General features: G+C 35.7%; 1 protein-coding gene across 18 annotated transcripts in view; it reads right to left on the bottom strand.

Annotated features, from left to right (window-relative positions):
* Positions 1-25,525, bottom strand: part of LOC127861594 (multiple epidermal growth factor-like domains protein 10) — a 73,359-nt gene that overhangs the window by 33,857 nt on the left and 13,977 nt on the right. The window contains exons 6-15 of one of the 18 annotated variants that reach the window (XR_008040282.1): positions 23,294-23,437; positions 22,618-22,814; positions 19,620-19,842; positions 17,000-17,116; positions 15,817-15,980; positions 15,171-15,275; positions 14,579-14,667; positions 12,777-12,914; positions 11,084-11,171; positions 8,232-10,536 (exon numbers count right to left, since the gene is read on the bottom strand). The exons of 6 other annotated variants lie outside the window; for them this stretch is intronic. Coding sequence is in view for 9 of the 12 variants with exons in the window: in XM_052400211.1 (XP_052256171.1) it covers positions 9,877-10,536; positions 11,084-11,171; positions 12,777-12,914; positions 14,579-14,667; positions 15,171-15,275; positions 15,817-15,980; positions 17,000-17,116; positions 19,620-19,842; positions 22,618-22,814; positions 23,294-23,437 (1,925 nt within the window). In the remaining 3 variants the exon portion in view is untranslated. Of the gene's footprint in view, positions 1-7,935; positions 10,537-11,083; positions 11,172-12,776; positions 12,915-14,578; positions 14,668-15,170; positions 15,276-15,816; positions 15,981-16,999; positions 17,117-19,619; positions 19,843-22,617; positions 22,815-23,293; positions 23,438-25,525 lie in introns of those variants that run through there. 11 more of the 18 variants (XR_008040283.1, XR_008040284.1, XM_052400213.1 and 8 more) reach the window with 11 other exon arrangements.

Raw genomic sequence — 25,525 nt, 5'->3', positions numbered from 1 at the left:
GTATCATCAGCAAATAATCTAATGTTTGCACAAATGTCATTAACAATGTCATTGATGTAGATAAGGAATAGCAAAGGACCTAGTATAGAGCCCTGGGGGACACCGGCAGGTTCGACATTCCACTGAGAACAGGAACCTGGTAGGACAACTCGTTGTCTACGGTTGGAAATATACGATTTAAACCAAGTAAGTATAATGTTAGATATTCCAATTTCGTTTAATTTAAAAATTAGGCCGTCATGCCACACTCTATCAAAAGCTTTTGATATGTCGCAAAATACTACTCTGACCTCTTTCCCCGAATCAACAGCTTTGGCAAACATATAATTAAGATACGTTAATTGGTTTGTTGTGGAATCGCTAGGTAAAAAACCCGATTGGTACGGTGTTAGGATATTGAAGTCATGCAAGTAATTGAACGTATGATTGAAAACTATTTTTTCGAAGGCTTTTCCAATTGTATTTAGTAATGATATTGGACGGTAGTTATTTACAAGACTCGGGTCGCCGGATTTAAAAATTGGACAAACATTTGCGTCTTCCCAAATTGACGGGAAGAATCCCGTGCGAAGAGAATAGTTGAAGAGCGTACTCAAAGAACCAGACAATTCTATGGACAATTCAAGGAGCAATCGATTATTTAGTCCATCGGGACCAAAAGCTTTTCCTAAAGGCAATCCATTTACAACTAGTTCTACTTCATATGGTTCAAGAATAAGTTGACTGAGGCTTGATTGGGTTCTGTTTGTGACTCTCGGTAATGTTGGTATTTGGCAGTGGTCAGTATTTGACTGGGATGTAAAAAAAATGTTAAAAATATTTGCTTTGTCGAATGCATCATCAATTATTTTGTTGCCATATTGGATTGGTGGTATTTCGGAGTTTCCCGAGGATTTAATAAAGAATTTCAATGTGGCCCACCAATTTTTGGAACTTTTGCTGCTTGATTTTAATGTTTCGGTAAGTTTGTTAAAATAATTTCCTTTCGAGCATTTTATAAATTCTGTCGTTTTGTTTCTAATTGTTCTAAATTTTGGCCACAAAAATGGTGTATTAATATTTTTTGGCTTTACGATAAGCGCGTTTTCTTTTCCGAATATAACGCCGTATATTATTGTCTAGCCAAGGTGGTCATTATTACGAATGAGGGCATCTCTGTTAGGTAAACATTGACTGGATAATTTAATTATGTTGGCACTTATGTTTTTTTGCATAGATGTCAATATTTCGTTTTGTAATGAGTCCCAATCAAAATTGGAAATATCATGACGTAGTTTAGAAAAATCGCCCTTGTCAAAGAGCCAGACGTTTCTTGAGTAAGTACGTTGTCGATTTTTATGAAGTTTTAATAGAGCATAAATAGGACAATGATATCTTGTTGTTTGACTTAGAAATGGGTCAGCAACACCACTAGAAAGAATGATGATTGGGTTTGATGTTAATATTAGATCTATTAAGCTTGCCGAAGATTCTGTAAAGTGCGTGTCTTCAGAAATTACTTGTGTAAGTGAGAACTGATCACATATGGACTTAAGCTTAGATGCTGATGTCGTGACATTGGCATTCAGGTTAAAATCGCCAGTTATAATAATGTTTTGGATACCAGTATCGAAAGCTAGATGTATTGAGTCTGTGAGAGCGGAACGTTGTTGGGGTGTGGTATTTGGGGGTCGGTAAAAAGCTCCAAACAGCAGAGGCCGGTTCGAGACAGTAATTTCAATCCAAATACATTCAACACCAATTATTTCTAAGTCATCTCGCCGCCTATGAAAAAGGGTTTCTTTGATAGAGATCACTTCCACAATATTAAAGACTGGGACAATTATAAACTGTTACGAAATAAAACTACGGCATTAATTCGCAAAAGCAAGAAAGAATATTACAACAATGCTGTTAAAAAATGGTACTAGTACGAAAAATATTTGGAAAAACTTGAAAATGATATCTAATAATGACAATGATCAAAACTGCGGAGTAAATTTGCCAAATAAAATTTAAAGTGAACGGTGTGTATGTTGAGGACAAAAGTAGGATCCTAATTGCCTTAAATGAGCATTTTACAAACATATCAAATATTGTTGATAAGCTTAAATTTCACTAAAAAAACTTTGCTTATTTGAAGTTATATATCGACAAATCTTTAAACAGCATGAATTTTCTATAAATTACATTACCCCTCTCGAAGTAAGTATAATAATTGGCAATTTAAATGTTAACAAGGCTACGGGACTCGACGGGATCAGTGCAAACATTATAAAATACTGTGGAGAGCATATTGTTTTACCAATTACCTCGATAATTAATAATTGTATTCGTACAGGAATTTTCCCCGATTTTTTAAAACAAGCATATGTTCTACCAATATATAAAGACTCAGACAGAGAGGACTGTAATAACTATCGTCCGATTTCAATTTTGCCAACTATATCCAAAATATTCGAAAGACATCTTTCAAATTAATTGAAAAAAATCTTTCGAATAACAAATGTGTTGAATAAACATCAGTCAGGCTTTAGAGAAAATCATTCTTGCCAAACAGCACTGATTCGACTTATTGATGAGTGGCTCAAATATGTATATAACGGTAATTATATTGGTTCTGTTTTTATTGACATGAAAAAAGCTTTTGATTTAGTAGATCATGAAATTCTGTTATACAAACTAAAACTTCATCACTTTTCGGATGGTACCTTGTCCCTTTTTCATTCTTATCTTAGTCAAAGACAACAATGCGTTAAACTAGGAACTAGTTTTTCTACCCCTCTTACTATTAAGAGTGGTGTCCCTCAAGGTTCTATTTTGGGCCCTCTCTTGTTTCTAATTTATATAAATGATATTGGGTATTACTAAACTAATCAGACATAGACTTGTATGCTGATGACTCGACACTACATGCTACAGGGGCCAATCCTTCAGAAATTCAAACTAACTTACAAAATGATATTTATTCCATACAAAAATGGTGCACCCTAAATAACATTATGATAAACCCCAGTAAATCAAAATGCATGCTTATTGGACCAAATCAAAAAAAAGAATATCAACCTTGATCTAAAAATAGATAATAATGCTATTGAAAATGTCACTAGCCATAACATTTAAGGACTTTATACTGACAAACATCTGTAATGGAAAGTACACATTGATAAAACATGCTCTAAAATAAGCAGTTAAATAACTTAACTAAAACGATATCAAATTATCTCGCTTTTGATAAGAAGAAATTATTTCATAATATATATATTCTAACATGTTTCGATTACAGTTGTACGATCTGGGGCAACGCTAATAAAACCAATTTAAAAAAAGTGAATATTTTACAAAAACGCGCAGCGAAAGTCATTCTTCAAAAGCCAAATAGAACACCATCCAAAGAATTGTTTTTACAGCTTAATTGGCTCTCGTTTAATAATAGATGTAAATACCACACGGCAATCTTGATATATAAATGTGTCAACAATCAGACTCCAGAATATTTAAATAATATTATAACTTTTTCTCAAAATCAAAAATATAACTTAAGATCTGCCACCCATAGCGATATTGTTAATACCAAAGCAAATACAGGTTATAAGAAAAGAGCTTTTTCATACCATAGCATGGATATTTGGAACAATATACCGATTGGAATAAGAATGGCATGCTCTATCTCTGCTTTTAAAAGGCAATATAAAGTACATTTATTATCTAATCAATAATACGTCATATGTTGTTGTGTTGTTTTTTTTCTAATCAATGATATTTCATGTGTGTCTGTCTAAAAGTCAAAATGTGTGTTATTGGTGTAAGAAAATATTGTTTAAATGTTTTACTTGTTATAGACCTATTTGTGTATGTTAGTTTAAGAAGGCCACATTGTAAAAAAGTATTGATTTATCTGCATAATATGTATAATGCGTCATTGTCTTTATGTGTAACCTTCTGTTAATAAAGCTTTTATTATTATTATATATATATTATTTTATTATTTTTATTATTATAATCAATAATATTTCATGTGTGTCTATCTATGTGTGTTATGTATGGGTGTAAGAAAATATTTGTTCGAATGTTTTACTTATTATAGATCTATTTGTGTATGTTATTTTAAGAAGGCCACATTGTAAAAAAGTATTGCTGCATTTGCATAATATGTATAATGTGTCATTGTCTTTATGTGTAACCTTCTGTAAATAAAGCTTTTTTTATTATTATTATTATTATTATTATTATTATTATTATTATTATTATTATTATCTATTGTTAGATCAAGGTTGATATTCTTTTTTTTGTTTTGATCCAATTTTAAGACATTCCCGATGAGTCCCGCGACTCTCGCCATGTCGCCCACACCTATCTACATGTACTTTTAAGAAATTCCCGATGAGGCTCGCGACTCTCGCCATGTCACCCACACCTCTCTACATGTACTTTACAGACATTCCCGATGAGTCCCGCGACTCTCGCCATGTCGCCCACACCTCTCTACATGTACTTTACGGACATTCCCGATGAGTCCCGCGACTCTCGCCATGTCGCCCACACCTATCTACATGTACTTTTAAGAAATTCCCGATGAGTCCCGCGACTCTCGCCATGTCGCCCACACTTCTCTACATGTACTTGACAGACATTCCCGATGTGTCCCGCGACTCTCGCCATGTCGCCCACACCTCTCTACATGTACTTTACGGACATTCCCGATGAGTCCCGCGACTCTCGCCATGTCGCCCACACCTCTCTACATGTACTTTACGGACATTCCCGATGAGTCCCGCGACTCTCGCCATGTCGCCCACACCTCTCTACATGTACTTTACGGACATTCCCGATAAGTCCCGCATATCACAGACCGCGGATACTGTCAGGACGGTGTTTGTGGAATTAAGCATTAGTTTTAGACGAATGGTCAAATTGAACCCATTACAGCACCTTTGCGTCTTACCACAACCCCATTTATAACGACGTAGTACGTGGCGTGCTTATCAGAGTCCATTCCAATGACCGCATTCTGTGCACGAAAGTCGCTTAAATATAACTTGATCAAAAAGTTTTAAACAAAAATGATATTATTACACGCCGAAATGAATCTACCAAACACATTATCCAACAACTTAATACTTAATTATCCCTGTATGGAATGATACAGCATCCTAGAGACGTAACAGGACTTACATTGTGTGTTCTGGAAATACAGGCATTTACCGGAATCAAAGACCTATAAAATGTATTCTATAGGTCTTTGCCAGAATGTACAGGAATTTCCCAGGTTTCACGATAGATAAGCCATGTAAATATGAATATGATTCTCAGAAATATTAACATCTTAGGTACTATCTTAATAATTATTAAATTATTACTCTATTAAAATGACAAAATATAGAAAAACTAAACTAGATAGATATGTTACACAATGATAAGTTATTTGTATTAAAAAACACACGTCATGAATAAAAAACAACAACAACAAGAGGATCATAGTGGTCCTTGGTCGCTCACCTGACTAGTATTAACGTTAAGCAAGGCCTGTTAACGTTGTTTTATGAAAAGAAAGGGTTTGCTGTTTCTGCAGATATATACATGATATGCGTTATAAGTAGTTTTTGTGTGTGTTAATGTTTTTTTTTTAAATAGACATTTGTTACCCGTTGCGGCAAAACTATATTTTGGATACAAGTAATATGAGGACAGTTATTTAATAATGAGCATCAGCAAAAGAAAATGGAAGTACATTTTTCCACAAATTGTTGTCCAGCTTTGAGATCATGAGATTGATGTTATAGGGGACGACTAGTTACAACCTGTTTTTACAAGAAGTTCAGCTTTAGATACTAAAAACATTTTTTCAATAGAGCGAGTGTGGTGTGCGGTAAAAATGACCTAGTTAAAAAATGCCAAAGGTAAAAATGCTAGAGGTAAAAATGCCATAGGTTTTTACCACTGGCATTTTACTTCTGACATTTTTACCTCTGGCATTTTGACCTATGGCAGTTTTACCTCTGGAATTTTTACCTCTGGTATTTTTACCTACAGTCATAATTAAGGGATAACACAAAGATTATACTGATTATGATACTGGTGATGATAACCATGCTGATTGGTATTAATATGCGTCTTGTTCTGAGAAAACTGGGCTTAACTCATGTGCATAAAGTGTCGTCCCAGATTAGCCTGTGCAGTCCGCACAGGCTAATCAGGGACGAAACTATCCGCTTAAAAGGTATTTTAAGTTTCAAGGAAGTTCCTCCTTACCGAAAATCAAGTTTAGACGGAAAGTGTCGTCCCTGATTAGCCTGTGTGGACTGCACAGGCTAATCTGGGACGACACTTTACGCACATGCATTATGACCAGCTTTCACAAAACAAGACATATATTATAATTAATAATTATAATTATAATTAAATTATTGTTATAATCATCAGCAATAGCAGCGGCAGAAGTAGTAGTAGTAGCAGCAACAGCTAACTGCAGCAGTAGTAGTAGTAGTAATGCAATAGTAGTTATTTGAGTTATTATAGTATTGTTATTGAAAGCAGCATCAGTAGCATGATTAGCATTGAAAGCTCTTTCTTTATGCCAACATTGGACAAAGGTTATATCATATATAGTTGGTACTTGGCTATCAGTATCTTGACGATGTTGGGCAAGCCAGTTTTACCAATCATTTACCAACAAACACTATTTGGCGAATGTATGGCCAACGTTGAACCGCCAACTGTAGCACCGAGCAAACGGTACAACCATTAGCCAACGTTGGCCACATTGCAACATGCTGACCAGTGGAGAATATTCCATTAAAGATGGGGATATGATATCCTGCACAACGTGTAATAACATGCAACACAAACTCCTGTTGATATTGGGGGGCAAGGACCAAGCATGACAGGATACACAACGGACTCTAATTTCTGCTAATATTGTGGATAAAAGTGTAAAGCCGTGTGTGGAAGGACATGCAACTCTGTATCCTGCTTATAGTGGGGATAGAGGCATTAGATGCAGTGTGGGGGGTAGCATGCATTAACACACCCTGATGAGCTGGGAGAACATGCAACTTAACCTTCTGCTAATGGTGGGGAATGGATATTAAGCGTTGTGAGAGAAAACTTCACAAGAGCACCGCATAACGGGTGCCACACTCGGCTGCGAAAGCTTGTCAGAATTTATTTTTTTAGAGGTCACAGTAACCTTGACCGTTGATCTAGAGACCAAAAATGGGTGTGGCGTGTAGAACTTGAAGGTGCAGTTACATATGAATTTTCAAAGTTGTAGGTGGAAGCACTTTGATTTTAGAGCAAAATGTGAAGGTTTTAGCATTACGAGGACAACGACGGACAGGACGAGCTGGCTATGACAATACCTCGGGTTTTCTCTGAAAACAGCCAAGCTAAAATTCAAACTCCTGCTGATTGTGAGGATAAGGTTCTAAGAAACGGACTGTGAGGACATGCAACTCAACCCTGCTGATTGAGCGGATTTGGGCATCAGCAATCATTTCAACAAATTAATTTATAAAATGTAAGAAAGGATGACAAACGACGACGGATGCTGGAGCGCAACCACCACATAATTTCACTATATACACACATGTGACCTTAAAAACATCCAATTTTGTTGACATCCAAATGTTTAAGTAGAATTGCAAATTTAACTAAAACTGTGAACATATTTTGCAGAGAAAGTAAATGATTATATAGTTAAAGGTTAGCAAATCAAGAGCATAGACACTTCATTATTTCCACTTACCATTTTCAAGATGAAGATTCATAATTGTACTTTCTTTAATCATGAAATAAGCCAGTAGTTTGCTTCTTTGTGAATGTCACTATGTCTAAGCAAGAACTATCAATGTGTATTGATTAATCTTTGTTTATTGATATATCTTTGGTAAAAGCACTCCAGTAATTACAAGCAAATTAGACATTTTTTTACATTTTATAACAAAATAAGATGTGTACAAATTACAACGTTTAATTTAAACATAATACGTGCCAGTATAGTACAAAGGTATTCTAATTAACAGAGTCTATGAACAAACTAATAATAACAGTATAAAAACATATCAAGCAATAATGGAAATAAAACAAAACACAAGACAATAACACTCATAACAGTGAACTGCTGGCACCTACCAGGTCTTAAGTTTGAAGTAGAGGGAGAAAAACAAGAGCACCGCATAACGGGTGTCACGCCCGGCTACGAGTGCAGTTTTTAATAAATGAAAGCTTGTCAGAATTTGTTTTTCTTTGACCTAGTGACCCCAAAATGGGTGTGGCGTGTAGAACTCATAAAGGTGCATCTACATATGAAGTTTCAAAGTTGTAGGCGGAAGCACTTTGATTTTAGAGCAAATGTTAAGGTTTTAGCACGACGTGAACGTCGGACGACACGACGAGCTGGCTATGACAATACCTCGGGTTTTCTCCGAAAACCCTAAGCTAAAAATCAATAAATATATGTATTAATTTACAAATTTTGTTTACGTCAACGGTTTCCAATTCAGCAAGTTACAAGAAGTACAATGAATTTATATGCAAGAAATTGCAATAATATTTAATATCATTAATATCAAATAAAGGCAGACATAATGACATACCCAAACGCACAAGTACAAAAAATCGGAATTATGCTTACAAATGAAAGTTCAAATGTTGTTGAATTTGCAATGCCCTTGTTTTTCTCGTTAGTAGGTAAAACACGAGGACGTATGACAGCACCTCAAAGATTGTTATTAAGTACATGAAAACACCTAATTATTTCATGATAAACATGGTAAAATGGTTAGGCATTAAATCACTACTTAACCTGTAGAAGATTTATGCATTATGTTAAAATAGTTTTTGCTTTAGAAAAGATGAAAAAGTATTTGAACGTCATGAATTATTATTAACAATTTTAATGACATTCTTACCATAACCATAATGATGATAGAATATCATTGAGATTTTGTTTCTGGTTTCGTAACATTTACTTAACAATGTCATGCTGAACGTTAACACAAACATTTTGGCAAAAATATTAATATACCCATTATAGAATACCAGATAAAATTATCATAATAGCAAGGCGTATAAAACTCGTAATCTGAGCATAAAGAAGTGGTTCAATTTGTATGGCACTGTTTTTGTATCTCTCATCAATACAGATCATCAGGTTTTCTATTAATCACATGCTTTTCCGACTTTATCCTGCCTTTTTTAATATAAACAAAACATAATGGCTGAAAATCGTGGTGAAAACATGTTGAAAATAAAAGAAATGAAATCATTATAATGTGCTTGTTTGCTTATCCAATATAGTGTAAGTAATGGTAAGTTTATACCACAGCGCAGTTTCTCCAAATATGTCAGCACAAACTGTCTGAATGTCACCTTAGCCATGGAGTAGATCATACGCAAGTAACTGTTAGAGCGCGAGAAAAATACTAACTGGTGTTCAAAATAGTCACCAATGGCTGATTTTTCTATGATTTTGTCTGAACTTTTGAATGTTTGGTACATTTACCATCCTTATTAGACAAATTTTCTTACATGCAGGATGATCTACTAATATCTAATTAAACTCGGTATAAATCCTGAAGATTCATAATCAATATTAAAAAAGTTATTAAAGACTTTATAGGCAAGTGCCTGATTGACATGGTACATTGTATGTGCATTTTTAGGTCATACCCGGTACATAGCATGCACGACTCTTCTTTCAATCTTATTAAATAACTACATTCACTTTCATTAGGCAGGTGGCAACAGAGAAACCCACACCAGATAGGTATAGTCAAGCCAAAAATTACTGCAGTATAAGCTCAAATAAGTTTTACTTTTTGCCATCTGTATGACCAGCATGACTGTCTACTTTGCAGCCATGATCGAATAAATATCTTTCTATGTTTATTTATTTCAAATTTCTGTCTCAATGATAGAAGCCAGCTTCTTTTCTTCCCTTCTAATGTCTGAATTATGGTTTTGAGGGGAACCCGCCTTCTGGCTCCCAGGACTGTACTCCATATTGGAACCAGTCTGATTCTTTTGTTTCTGCTTATCTTCATTGGATTCAGATGACTGGTATCCTTTCCCTCGAATGTTCTCCATTGGAGAACCAGTCTGGTGCTTTATATGATATTTCTGTGGATAGGAACCAATATGCTGTTTTCTTGGCATGTTTTCCAAACTGGACCCAGCTGTCTGGTTTCCTGTGATACTTTCTTTCTCTCTTTCGTAATGCTGGGTATAAGAACCATCAGTCTGGTAATTCACATGAAAATCTGCAGCCTGTGTCTTTGGATCTCGTCTTGCACTGTCCTCTACATGTGAACCATTCAATAGGTTTCCAACTTTGTTTGCTAGCTTTGAACCACCCTGCTGTGTTCTTGAATGGCTTATTGTTCGGGCACCCAAATCCTTATTGCTCACATAGTCTTCACCATTGGAACTAGGCCTCGTTGGGCTTGAAGATCCGCTTGAAGGGGTACCCAGCTTAGAATTTGCAGATGTGTAGCCTTGACCTTCAGATGACCTTGAAGCCCTGTCTACCACACCAGGAGCAGACACTGATTGTTGCTGTAAGGAATATTTAAAAGGGTAAAAAATATGCAATTTTAATGTTGGATAATTTTTCTTTCTATGTGTAAACAAGAGATGTTTTTCAAACATTATGCCACCTGATTTGCAGCAAAGTCATCAATATGTGCATTATTGTTCCTATTGCATGCCTATGTGACGTTGACTTAAAATCTTGAAATCAACAAGAGCTGTGTTTGTGAAACACAATGCCCCCCCCCCCCCCCCCACTGCGCTCCTTTGAAGCCATACATTTGACCTTTGACCTTGAAAGATAACTTAACTGTGACCTTTCAAAATGTGCAGCTCCATGAGATAGACATGCATGCCAAATATACAGTTGCTATCTTCAACATGCAAAAGTTATGACCAAGGTTACAGTTTAGGGACAGAATGACAGACAGACAGACCAAAAACAATATACCTCCGATCATTCGAGCATAAAAAATATTTATATTTACAATTGATGACTGAAGTGTTCTTACGATCTCTATCATTGTTTAAATACTATAACACACTTTCATGTTAAATCTTCCTCTGACAGTACCTGAATATCCAAAAGTTGCTTCAAGACATTTTCAACGTCTGGCCGATCAGTAGGTGAATAATGCCAACAACTTGTCATCAATCTGTACCTAAATAAAACAGCGAACATGATTCTAATAAATATTTTAGCAAAATAGTTTTGTCGTTAAAAAAATATCGCACCACCAAAACATTCATCATCTGTGAGAAATTCAAATGTTTACTTTATAGCTTATTTTGAATTTAGTACATGTATTATTAATACCCGTGTTGTCATTTTAAGAACAACACCCTTTTATTCAAAACCTTGTGTATTTATAGATTTTTTTAGTGCATTGTACTCACAAACTCATTTTTTTGTTTTATTATTTATACCAGCCTTGTTCCTTGAAAACCTTTTTAAAAGATGTTTGGACTTTAGCCCATGGTTAATTTTTTAATTATTAAACAATTATTACAACTTTTTTAACCAATTGTTAAGAATTAAGCCTGCAAAAGAAGTTTATGCCAATACAGAAAAAGAAATATTTATCATGGTTGACTAAAAATAATATTAAATTTTGAACAACTAGGTCTTGGTGATTAGAAATTATGAACGTTTGGCCTTGACACGGCTTGAATTTGATTAAAAGTCCCCGTTCATAGCCAATTTGGGCAGAATCATAAGAAAAACGTGTTTTTATTGAGGATATCACACACAGGTTGAAATCAGTTGAAAACAAACCATATCGCAATTTTTATTTGGGGTCAAGTACGGTAAAGTACGAAAACTATCTAATTAATATTCATGATTTGACACGATAATTCAAACCTAAACAAACAAAATTGCGGATACGGGCGAATTTAGCGGAAAGAAGGTAAATACAAATGCAAATATATCTGTTACATACTAAAACTGAGTTGCAATGCTACGTTTTTGCTAAATCTATGTATTTATCTTCCATACGCTAATAATGTTAAATAAAGCGAAAGCTTAATATAGATATAATTTGCATAACTCGTGACGCTGCAATGATTTTCGCCTATTGCGTGTATTTATGATCATTTATAGATTATGTCCAGGTTTTCGATGTCAACCTCGATAAAAAATATATTTCAATGAATTTATGTAAAGTTTATTTCTCGCTATATGATTTATATGCAAAACAACATTCTATTCCGCAAACTGGGACTTTAGACAGGTGAGTCTTACTCTGGGAATACAAAATTGCGTCTTGTTCTGAGAAAACTGGGCTTAATGCATGTGTGTAAAGTGTCATCCCAGATTAGCCTGTGCAGTCTGCACAGGCTAATCAGGGATGACACTTTCCACCTAAACTTGATTTTCGGCAAGGAGGGACTTCCTTGAAACTAAAAATACCATCAAATCGGAAAGTGTCGTCCCTGATTAGCCTGTGCGGACTGCACAGGCTAATCTGGGACGACACTTTACGCACATGCATTAAGCCCAATTTTCTCAGAAAAAGACACAATTGATTGAATGTGAAGCCCAAGATAAGCCTGTGCATTCCGCTCTTATTGCATTTTTCGTTTAAAGGGAGTCTCTTCTTAGCCCAAATCCAATTGAAGCGGAAAGTGTTGTCCCTGATAAGCATGTGCAGACTTCACAGGCTCATCTAGGACAACACTTAACAAATGCTTTTAACCCTGTTTTCCCAGATCGAGGCTCAAATTCTGTATCATCCCAAAGAAAGACGTAACACTTCCCAACATACACATAGCTATGGGCAAGCGAAGGTCTACATGGTCGATCCCCTTCTATAACTGTCCGCCTGTGTCTCTCTGGACTCAGTCCTTCGTAGGGCGTCTTCCCGAGTGATAACACCTCCCAGAATAGCAGGCCAAGACTCCAGCTGCAATGTATTATATGGGAGAATGGGTCTTATGTCATAATCTGCCAGTGTAGCTCCAGACCAGCCAGCAGTGAGCACAATCATGCTTTCTGGGGTCGTATTACAGAAGCATCTTAAGATAAATCTTATTCTTATCCTTAAATTGGGAAATTTTCTTAACTTGGGAAATTTTCTTAAGTGTTTCATTTCCTATTGCAATAGTTTGGCATCAAGAATTACATTGATATAACATCCTTATGTCAATGTTTTTTAGGAATACCAAAAGAAACATGCGATTCCTTATCTAGTACAGAAATACAAAACATTGTAATTTTGAACTAAAGTGAAATTATTTAAGAAATGACTTAAGATGTTTCTGGAATACCACCCCTGGTCAGTCAGTAGGGCACTAAAAAGTCATACAAGGTTTTGTGGTTTCATTAGCGGACAGGGAAGCTTCTGATCAGACTACATGGATGAGCAAAAAGGAATTGAGCTACGCATGCTGCATGTTGCTCAAGACCCATTTTTACATGTCACAGCTCACATCATACTAAGGCTGGATGATCACTTACTTCATGCTGACAGAGTGCACAGGCAGTCATATGAGACGCATTCTGAGAAAACTGCGTTTAATGCATGTGCGTAATGTGTCGTCCCAGATTAGCCTGTGCAGTCCGCACAGGCTAATCAGGGACAACACTTTCCGCTTTTATGAAATTTTTCGTTTTAATGAAGTCTCTTTTTAGCAAAAATCAATTTAGGCGAAAGGTGTCATCCCTGATTAGCCTGTGTGGACAGCACAGGCTTATCTGGGACGACACTTTACGCACAAGCATTATGCCCAGTTTTCTCAAAACGCGACTCATATGCTTACAGAAGTTCTTTTGAGTCTGTCTTCTGAGATGAAGCAGTAATTGGAATCTTTAAAAAATATCCTTGAATCTTCTTGAGTTGTTAAAGAACATGGGACCTATCACTATCAAGTCTGACACCACATTGGGTGATGCCCCTCTGACCTGCTAGCTTAATACATATCTAAGTGGTAAAGGGCTAATACATATGTATGCGGTGAAGGGTTACATACTTATCTAAGTGGTAAAGGGTTAATACATATCTAAGTGGTAAAGGGTTAATACATATCTAAGTGGTAAAGGGTTAATACATATCTAAGTGGTAAAGGGTTAATACATATCTAAGTGGTAAAGGGTTAATACATATGAATGCGGTAAAGGGTTACATACTTATCTAAGTGGTAAAGGGTTAAACATGTATCTTAGTGGTAAATGGTTAAATACGTACCTAAGTAGTTAAGGTTTAAAAAAAAGCATCCACCCTACCATGAACCTCACTCTGCAGAAACAGGGTTTAATGCATGTGGGTAAAGTGTTGTTCCAGATTAGATGTGCAGTTGGCACAGGCTTATCAGGGACAACACTTTCCATATAAACTGGATATGTGCTAAGAAAAGACTATCAATAAATGGAAAATACCATACAAGCGGAAATGTCGTCCCTGATTCTGCAGTCAGCACAGGCTAATCTGGGATGACACCTTCCACAATCGCATTAAGCCCCGTTTTCGCAGAGTAAGGCTCCCATTGTGACACCAGAGCAAAGTTATTACAAACAAATAGGCCAATTGGACTTCGAGAAGTGTACGGTTATCAAATAGCACTAACTTACACATCAGACTGAAAGGTATACTGGTTGTGGAGAAGTGTCTCTGGACTCAGTAAAGCATAGCTCGATTCCAGCACATATCTCTCCAGTTCCTATCATAGAATTATTAAAGCACATTCAAATCTATGATAAGTTCACTTTTAATATGTACTTCATGGTAACAAATACAAATTATTGTTTAACATATTTGGAATACATTTATGACACCTTGCGCATTCATGTCATTTTATATTTCAATGACATAAATTAATGTTGTACTTTTTAAAATGCCTTTCAAAAGATGAGTCCATCCAAAGCATTCACCTGTTAAATAAATATTATTTATATTTGTTTTTTAAGAAATAGATAATAGTTACACACATACAAACCTATACATCATTTTTAATTGTACATACAAAGTTACGCTCATTTACCAGTTCTGCTTGGAAGACATATATTCAGTTAATTGATACATACCTGCAATAACCCCTATATTTTGCATTATGTTTAGGAAAAATTTACATACACTTATTTTAGTTAAACATACACACGTTTAATCAGTAACAAGTTCTGTCCAATAGAAATCAGACAAATTATACAGTCAAGTTGAACATACAAAGTTTTGATCAGTGACCAGTTTAGCCCAGTAAAAATCGCCCAGCTTGGCCACATTCTGTGCCGTCAGATAGACATGACTGGCCTCTATCTGTCGGTGCAATATCTGAAATGTAAACACTCAAAGTTGTGTATCTGTAATACACTTACATACTTACATAATATGTATACTATTAAAAGCCCATAACCACTCAAAATCAATGAATATTTTGTATATTTCTAAAAATAAAGTTGACACAAAAAAATAAGTGTTCCTCATAGCAATAGGCAAAATTTCAATGCCAAAGGCGATCTCGTAACATATATTTAAAGCGATACAAAATGCTTGTTTTTGTTCTTTTGTGTGACAATATATTCCATGTGAATTTCCCACCAAGATATCCAAACAATTACGAACAAACTCGAGATAGGCTTCAGGCAGCGCCGGAAGCATAACACATTTCTGATTGCTATAAGGAACACTGACTTTTTATGCAATAACTTTATTTTACGAAATATTTTGTGAAATACTTGTTTCTGAGTGTTTATGTGATTTTAACACACAACATAGATGAATGCACTATTCTAAGTAACATTTTAAAAATGGAACTCAGATAAACAACAAAAACATGTCTATTATTTCACCATGCACAAAACTGAACAAATACCTTCAACTGGTGCAGATGACTAACAGCAGACGTGACATCCATACAGTATTGCAAAAGACGGAAAACACACGACTTTTCTTGGGACTTGTCTGGCTGAGGGCTGGTCAGCAAGTAGTTGTGAAGGTTTTTGCTCATACATGGCTCCAGAGCTATGTTGAACCAATCTGAAAATTAAGAAAGTTATGAGGGCTGGCCAGAAATTAGTTGTGAAAATTGTTACTCATATAAGTTTCCATGTTGAACCAGTCTGAAGATAATAATGAGGGCTGGTCAACAGGTAGTTGTGAAGGTAATATCTGGTCAATAATAAGTTGTGAAGTATCAAAAACATGAATTTCACATCAATTCTGAATAATAATGAGGACTTGTCATAAATGAGTTGTGAATGATGTTTCTTAAGTTTGGTTCCTGAACAATTTTGAACCAATTTGAACAAATATGAAAATTGTAGTAAAAATCTTGGAACCATACAAAATCAGGGTCATGATGGCCCAAAACACTAATCTACATGTACATGGTCAAATACAAACCAAACGGTGCAAGTTTCATTAAAATTTGATATAAAATATTTTTAATTTTATTAAAGTCTTGTTAAGCTAATTTTCTGATAACTCTTTTCAACTTAAACAAGACCATGGCCAAGCAATATATGTCCCCTACCAGCACCACCATTGTCAGATTTTTTTAATTTATATTCATATATTTGTTGTCATAGCAACCAGAATTCTTGACATAGGAACAACATGAAATGACGTGCATAATGTCCATATTGCCATCTATCCATGTTTCAAGTTTCATGAAAAAATATAAAGAACTTTTAAAGTTATCCACTTTATTAAAGGATCCAGAACAGTATGACATACTCATAGACAGACGCACAGAGCGCAAACCATAAATCCCCGGTTGGGGACAATTAAATTTATTTTATGTATTTTGTTTATCATTTATCTATATTTAAAACTTAATAGCATAGCTAATTATTTTTACACCAAGAATATGGAATATTTTGTTTAAAGAAAGTCTCTTTTAGCCAAAATCCTGTTTAGGCGGAAAGTGTTTTCCTTTATAAGTATCTGCGGACTGCACAGGCTTATCTGGAACAACACTATAATCACATGCTATAAGCCCTGTTTTCCCACAGCGAGGCTCATAAGATAGCAAAAACTATTCCCAAGTTTCTTACTCTTGTTCTGGTAGGTGCTGAAGAGCTGCACAATGTTGGTGTGGGCACAGGACAGCCTCTGAAGCTCGCACTCGTTCATCAGGCGGGTCCAGTGGTCCTTAGAGTCAAGTCTTGTGTCTGAAAATAGAAAAGCAGGTACACTGGCTGAAAATGTGATCTACGTTCTGGGAAAACTGGGCTTAATACATGCACAAAAAGTGCTTTCCCAGAGTATCTCATGCAGTCCTCAGACACAGGCTATTAATTGCTGATTTTTTTTTTTTACTTGACTAGATTTTAATATAGAGGAGACTTTTTTTAAACAAAAAATACCATACAAGTGTAAAGTGTCGTACTTAATTAGCCTGTGCATAAAGCAGAGTTAATCTGGTACGACATTTCAAGCACATGCGTTAAAGAGACCCTTTCACATTTTGATATATGGACAAGAAATGTTTCAGATTTGAACATTTGTGTTCTTTCTTAATTAATAGAAAATAATAATACTTTACATAAACCATACTCTAAACAAGGGCTGTTTGTAAAACATGCATGCCCCCATATGGGCTGTCAGTTATAGTGGCAGCCATTGTGTGAATACGTTTTTTGTCACTGTGACCTTGACCTTTGACCTAGTGATCTGAAAATCAATAGGGGTCATCTGCCAGTCATGATCAATGTACCAATGAAGTTTCATGATCCTAGGCCTTATTGTTCTTGAGTTATCATCAGGAAACCATTTTACTGTTTCAAATCACTGTGACCTTGAACTTTGACATAGTGACCTGAAAATCTATAGGGGTCATCTGCCAGTCATGATCAATGCACCTATGAAGTTTCATGATCCTAGGCGTAAGCATTCTTGAGTTATCATCCGGAAACCATTTTACTGTTTTGAGTCACTGTGACCTTGGCCTTTGACCTAGTGACCTGAAAATCAATAGGGTTCATTTGCCAGTCATGATCAATGTACTATGAAATTTCATGATCCTAGGCCTAAGCGTTCTTGAGTTATCATCCAGAAACCATCTGGTGGACGGACCGACAGACATGAGCAAATCAACATACCCACTCTTCTTCGATAAAAAATATGAATCTTTTGACAATTTAAAAACCTGAAAATTATCAAACATTAAGGGTCAGTGGTTTGTGCCAAGGTGTGGATTAATTTTTTTCTTTCTTTAATTGTATTCTTGTTTTATACTGGAACTCTTAAATTATGATGTTTACATTAATCAATTAAAGCAATTAATGACAAAATTCAAATCATGCCAAAAACTGTAAAAAGGTCCTATACGCCTCATTTCCAGAAATCGGCTTATGTACAGTCGAACATAGTTATTTTAACGTCACCAGGACATGTACTATATACAGTGCCATTTACTATTGATTTTCTATTTTAGATCATTTTTCATTTTCCTAATGGAAGCAAATTATAATGTACAATTAATAGAAATAACTACTGAAATGCATTTGCACCTTTATATTTATTCTATTACTTTTAATGCAACGCCATGATTGATAACCAGTATATTAGCATTGTTTTTAAAATACGCTCAGCAATTGATATTCACACAGTACTGGGATTTGCTAGTACAATTACATAGGCAAACTTTAGACACTTTGGACATATAGAATAATAGGTTGGAGACATGGATGGAGAATGGTTATCTGGCTCGTCGGAGGATCTTATTGGGTTTGTCCTCAGCTCACACTATAAATTCATCCCACTTGCCTGATAACCATTCTCCATCCATGTCACCAACTTACATTGTATTATTCTATTTATCATGTCATTCCACCGAATCCAACAAATTTTCCTTTTATTTTATGCCTTTTTTCACCGTTCATTTACATTGTAAAAGAGTTTAACTAGAGAATTTCGCTGGAACAATGACGTCATTTCGTGAAAAAAATGATGTCATTTCACAGGAAGGTGAGCAACTGACAGATATTCGAGGTCACATGGTCAACTAGCCTAATAACTTTTGGGTTATTAGGATACCTGGTTATCAGGCTGATTTAAAGGCATGTGACAGGATAAATTTCATTATGAAGTAAGACAGAATCAATAGTTTGCCCCGCTGATGCATGATTTACAAAAAAAAATCAACCGAACAATTTTCAAACTCAGCTGAGATATCTCAGACAAGAACAACCAAGTTTCAAGATGATCGGACTAAAAATTTCACCTATAGAGTGTAAACAAATTTTCACTATAGCAATATAAGGAAAACTGTACTGTTCCCTAGCGACCTTGTTTTTTAACGCTCAGATCAATTTTTGAACTCTAATATAACCTTAGATTAGATCTGGTGACAATGTTTCATAAATATTTGACTATGACAGAGACTTCTGCAGTATAAACTTTTCTTTAATTTTACCAAGTGAACTTATGTTTTTAACCTTGTTTGGCCCAGTATAGAACTCTGTAAAGATATCATTGTGACAAATTTTCTAATCAAGTTTCATGAAAATAAGACAATAAATGTAGCCTCTAGCTTGTTATCAAGGTAAATGTTAATGACACTAGACGCACAACTTGCTATGCATTAAAGGAAATCACAAAATAAACCCCCTGTGTGAATTCATCTAGCAATAAAAAGAGTAAATACATGTACATGTATTTCAAACATCATACCATCTAAGTTATGTATTTTTACACAGCACTCCCTTTTTCCAGCTTTCATATTTGTCTTCCCCTTGTACAGTTTGAAAAATCCGTTGTCATGGAAACACGAGTCAAGGTCGGCGTGTATGACTGGTGTATCTGTGCCCAGTAACAGGTTGTCACTACGGGCACTGTCACTCTCCCCTGCATCGGTGGCCAGAACCCCCGCACTGCTTGTGGTGGGTACTTGTTCCTGAAAACACAAGAACTACTGTCATCTTGAACATTGCACATTACAATTTCACCAAATAATATTCGCAATGGGACAATTGGGCTATAAACATGTGATAAGAATCATTTCAAATTTGTCTGTGCAGTCTGGACAGGCTAATCAGGGGAGACAATTGCCGCCAAAAACTGGATTTTTACAAAAAAGAGACTTCCCTTGGGAACTGCCATAGCCAATCTGGGATGGAACGTGCATTAGGCCAAGTTTTCCAAGAACATTGCTTATATGTCAAATTGTGTGCAATAATATGCTCAATTAATTTTACAGCGATTTTTTTTTTCCTGGTACCATGCCAATTGTGAAAAATGTGCACAATTTGCATTACAAAAACTTCAGATTTGGAAATCAGGGTCGTTTAAATTGCTTTGTAATAATTGCACAAACCAGATTTTCGTTAAAATGCATTTTGGCTTGAAAAGTTCAGTTTACAGCCGAATTTTATTTGTTCAGATGCAGTATAAACACTTTTTGAAAAAGAAAATAATTTTTTCCTTTCTTTTGGTAATTTTTCAGATGGCAATTTGGAATTTTATAATTTTTCCTCAATCGGGAAAGTACCTTTAACAGTTACTATATAAAGAAGGAAAAAATTGCTGTTTTAAAATATGGTAAATGTTATAAGTGATTTCGACAGGTTATCAAAGAAACATTTACATGAGGTTTGTCTTAATTGCATTCTTGCAGAACCTTAATGGTGACATTATATTATCTGCATAACAAATAAATGTACATGTATAAAAGAAACATTTCCAGCTTGATTTTAGATAAGATTTCGACGGAAAAATCGGGCTTAATGCATGTATGTAAAGTGTTGTCCCAGATGAGCCAGTCTGATTAAGCTTGTCACGGACAAAACTTTCTGGCTAAACTTTTTGTAGAGAAAAAAACCTTCTTTAAAGAAACAAGGGTTGTTTGTAAAACATGCATGCCCCCCATATGGGCTCTCCGTTGTAGTGACAGCCATTGTGTGAATATGTTTTTTGTCACTGTGACCTTGACCTTTGACCTAGTGATCGAAAATCAATAGGGGTCATCTGCCAGTCATGATCAATGTACCTATGAAGTTTCATGATCCTAGCCATTCACTGTGACCTTGACCTTTGACCTAGTGACCTGAAAATCAATAGGGGTCATCTGCCAGTCATGATCAATGTACCTATGAAGTTTCATGATCCTAGCCATAAGCGTTCTTGAGTAATCATCCGGAAAACGTTTTACTATTTCGGGTCACTGTGACCTTGATCTTTGACCTAGTGACCTGAAAATCAATAGGGGTCATCTGCGAGTCATGATCAATCTACCAATCAAGTTTCATGATCCTAGGAATAAGCGTTGTTCAGTTATCATCCAGAAACCATTTTACTATTTCGGGTCACCGTAAACTTGACCTTTGACCTAGTGATCTCAAAATCAATAGCGGTCATCTGCGAGTCATGATCAATGTACCTATGAAGTTTCATGATCCTAGGCATAAGCGTTCTTGAGTTATCATCCGGAAACCATTTTACTATTTTGGGTCACCGTGACCTTGACCTTTGACCTAGTGACCTGAAAATCAATAGGGGTCATCTGCCAGCCATTATCAATCTACCTACAAAGTTTCATGATCCTAGGCATAAGCATTCTTGAGTTATCATCCGGAAACCATTTTACTATTTCGGGTCACTGTGACCTTGACCTTTGACCTAGTGACCTGAAAATCAATAGGGGTCATTTGCGAGTCATGTTCAATGTACCTATGAAGTTTCATGATCCAAGGCATAAGCGTTCTTGAGTTATCATCCGGAAACCATTTTACTATTTCGTGTCATTGTGACCTTGACCTTAGACCTAGTGACCTGAAAATCAATAGGGGTCATCTGCGAGTCATGATCAATCTACCTATCAAGTTTCATGATCCTAGGCCTAAGTGTTCTTGAGTTATCATCCGGAAAACATTTTACTATTTCGGGTCACCGTGACCTTGACCTTTGACCTAGTGACCTCAAAATCCATAGGGGTCATCTACGAGTCATGATCAATGTACCTATGAAGTTTCATGATCCTAGGCCGAAGCGTTCTTGAGTAATCATCCGGAAACCACCTGGTGGACGGACCGACCGACAGACCGACCAACCGACATGTGCAAAGCAATATACCCCCTCTTCTTCGAAGGGGGGCATAAACATACCCTAAAAGAAAGAAGAGCTGTCTCCATCGGAAGACAAATGCCCCGGAAAAATGCTTTTTCAAACCTAAACGCAGATTTCAAAACCTAAACGTTAACCCTATGTTAAAGATAAAAGGGGTCAAAATTTGCGTGTGTTTGGAAAGGTCTTGTCCATATACACATGCATACCAATTATGAAGGTTACATCTGAAGCAACATAGAAGTTATGAGCATTTTTCCAAACCTCAACGCAAAAGTGCGACGTTCAGATAGACTATACTCCCTCCTTCAGGGGGCATAAAAGTACCCACATGAAAAAAGTCCAGTTTTCCCAGAGTGATGAGATATCACACAATACACTTAAGAGAATGGTTGCAATCCTTTCATTATCCATCATATTAAGCGAATAACAAAACAAAATACACAAACAATAATTTCATTATCAATTTGTGTTGTAGAAATGTGAACTACATAAATTGCCAAAGATTGGGTGAAAATTGTCTTAGCTAATTAAATTTACCTGTATTAAACACTAGTAAAGTATTATTAATGTACCTAGATTTAAAGATGCAGAAATTTTCAAGTCTTACAATAGAAGCAGTCGAGTCCTTGTATACAACGACATGTTCCCGAGACTGGTGTCTCTTTGCTTTGTCTGTACGCTGCCGCCACAGAAAGTATACGGCAATAACAATCACCATGACAACCACCGCCAAGGACACGCCCACACCGACCCCAATGGACATATTCATGCTACCAGCCTGCGCAGATGATTGTCCAAGGAGATCTAAAGTCATATAATTAGATACTGGTAGTATTAAGTAATGATATGGGCCTAATTTGGGGAAAACTGGTCTCTTAATCTATATATATATATATATATATATATATATATATATATATATATACTGAAAATCTATAATTTATATAGATATTTAAAAGCTATATTTTATTTTATGTATTTTATCATGGAAACATATGTGTACACATTAACATCATTTTTGTTTTAATAAGGGCAACATCCAGATTGAACAAAAGTCTAATTCAGTATCTCAAACAATAATTGTGAAGTTGCAATTCCCATGCCAACTGATAAGAACACACTTATTTGCCAATTTTTGGAAAAACATCTAAGCATTTGTGTACATTGTTAAAGAAACTCATTGAAAATGCAACACAATTTGATGAAACTAGGAGAAAAACTTTCACCGGTTTTTAAATCTTAATGTTATATGAGTTGAGCATCCAATATGTTATGTCACCCACTTTGCTGGCACTGCAAGCCAGTCCATCCAACCTCACAGCCCGCCCCTGCTGGACAGGTGCCGTCCAGGATACTGCAGGGGTTACCATCCTTGCAGTTGCCACATTGGTCCTCACAGCTCTCGCCATACCAGCCTGGCAAACAGTCTACAAACAGCACGCCAACATAGGCTATGACAAATATATACAGTCAAAAACAACAAGGTAACATGTGTTAGGACAACCATACACAGTCTACCAAATGTAATGAGACATATGTTATGAAAACGTACACAGTCTAAAAAGAGCAATAAAAACATATGAAAAACAAATGTATACAAACAACAATCCAACATGATATGTAGGAACAAATAAATTAAGTCTTCACACAACTTGCCAACATATTTTACGACAAATATATACAGTCTACAAACAGCAAGCCGACATATGCTAATTGACAAACATATACAGTTCAGCGATTATAACTTTGTTTTGAAAAGGTATACAATCATATACAAACAGCTATAAAACACATATAGTGAAAACGCATACCGTTTACAAACAACAACACAATAATTTTATGACAAAACAAATACAGTCTACAAATAGCACGCCAAACAGAATGTTGTGCTAATCAAGTGCACAATATATTGTATGGCTACACATAAGCGAATTTGACTCAATAAAATTGCATTTTGTGTCTTATTTTTTTTTATAAAACTCAGCCAATACGAAAAAGATTTCTGTGTTCTACAGTAAATTTGACAATATAACATTTTTTGCGTCAAGTGGAGCCCTGGTTTTGTTTTGCCTTTTAGCCCCAAATTTGAATGCAACAAGCAAATTCGTTGAATTGATATCCCCTGCAAAAATAAATTTTGTGTATGGATGGGTGCAAATCTCTTGATATATGCTATTATCCTTGAAACAAGCTTTGTTGAATTGATATCCCCCGCCAATATGCTTCTGGACACTAAAGTGTTATATTTGACACTCAAAAAAGCATTTTTTCAAGATACAAAGGGCCATAACTCCTTTATTATCCAATGGTATAAAATGCCATTTGGCTTGCATCATCCTTTTATCCATATATATATACTCATACCAAGTTTCAATGAAATCCGCCAAAGCACTTCCAAGATATGGCTCTGGACACAAAAAAGCATTTTTCCAAGATACAAAGGGCCATAACTCTGTTATTAACAAATGGTGTACAATGCCATTAGGTGTGCATCATCCCCTTATCCATATATATACTCATACCAAGTTTCAATGAAATCCGCCAAAGCACTTCCAAGATATGGCTCCGGACACAAAAGTGCCGGACGGCCGGAAAGACGGAGGGAAAGACGGACGGAGGGACGGACAACGCCAAAACAATATCCCTCGGCCTATGGCGGGGTATAATAATAATAATAAAGTGTAGGGTAATTGTATTTATGCACTTGCCATTTTCTTCATTGATATCTATACATCAACACAGTTTCATGTTGAAATCTCGTAGGGTATCTCAGATATAGCCATGAAGTTACACCATACAAAAACATCAAAGGGCAATAACTCTTATTTAAGAAAGTGTAGGGTTATGGTTTTTGTGCAAGGCAAATCTCCTTATTGATATCTATACACCCATGAAATTTCATGTTGCAATCTTGTATCCTGTCTGAGATATATTCCTGAAAAGTTACATCACACAAAAATGCAAAAGGGGAATAACTCTTATTTTAGAAAGCGAAGGGTTATGATTCTCGTGCATCGTATTTTTTTCATTGATTTCTACACATCCATGAAGTTTTATCTTGAAATCTGTTGTGGTGTCCTAGATATAGCCATGTAAAGTTACATCATACACAAACAACAAAAGGGCAATTACTCTTATTTCAGAAATTGTATTGGTATGGCTTTAATGTTGAATTCAATATGTTAAGTAATTGTAATTGTGATTTGGATTATCAGAGGGATTTATGGAAATAGTCTAGTTGGGCAAATCTGGGCTTGATGCATGTGCTTTAACCCTTTCAGTGCGGGAACCGAATTTTGAAGGCCTTTGCAAACAGCTTGGATCCAGATGAGACGCCACAGAATGTGGCGTCTCATCAGGATCCAAACTGTTTGCTATTCTGATAGTACTTTTTGAAAAAAATCGAAAAAAATGCTAATTTTAGAAATTCATTAGACGACATTTTAGCAGACGACAAATTTCCCAGCATGCAAAGGGTTAAGTGTAGTCACATATTAGCCTGTGAGGTCGCACAG

Source organism: Dreissena polymorpha, chromosome 16, assembly GCF_020536995.1.
Source record: "Dreissena polymorpha isolate Duluth1 chromosome 16, UMN_Dpol_1.0, whole genome shotgun sequence".
In the NCBI taxonomy this organism is placed as follows: Eukaryota; Metazoa; Mollusca; class Bivalvia; order Myida; family Dreissenidae; genus Dreissena; species Dreissena polymorpha.
This window is presented reverse-complemented; position numbering and strand designations above follow the sequence as displayed.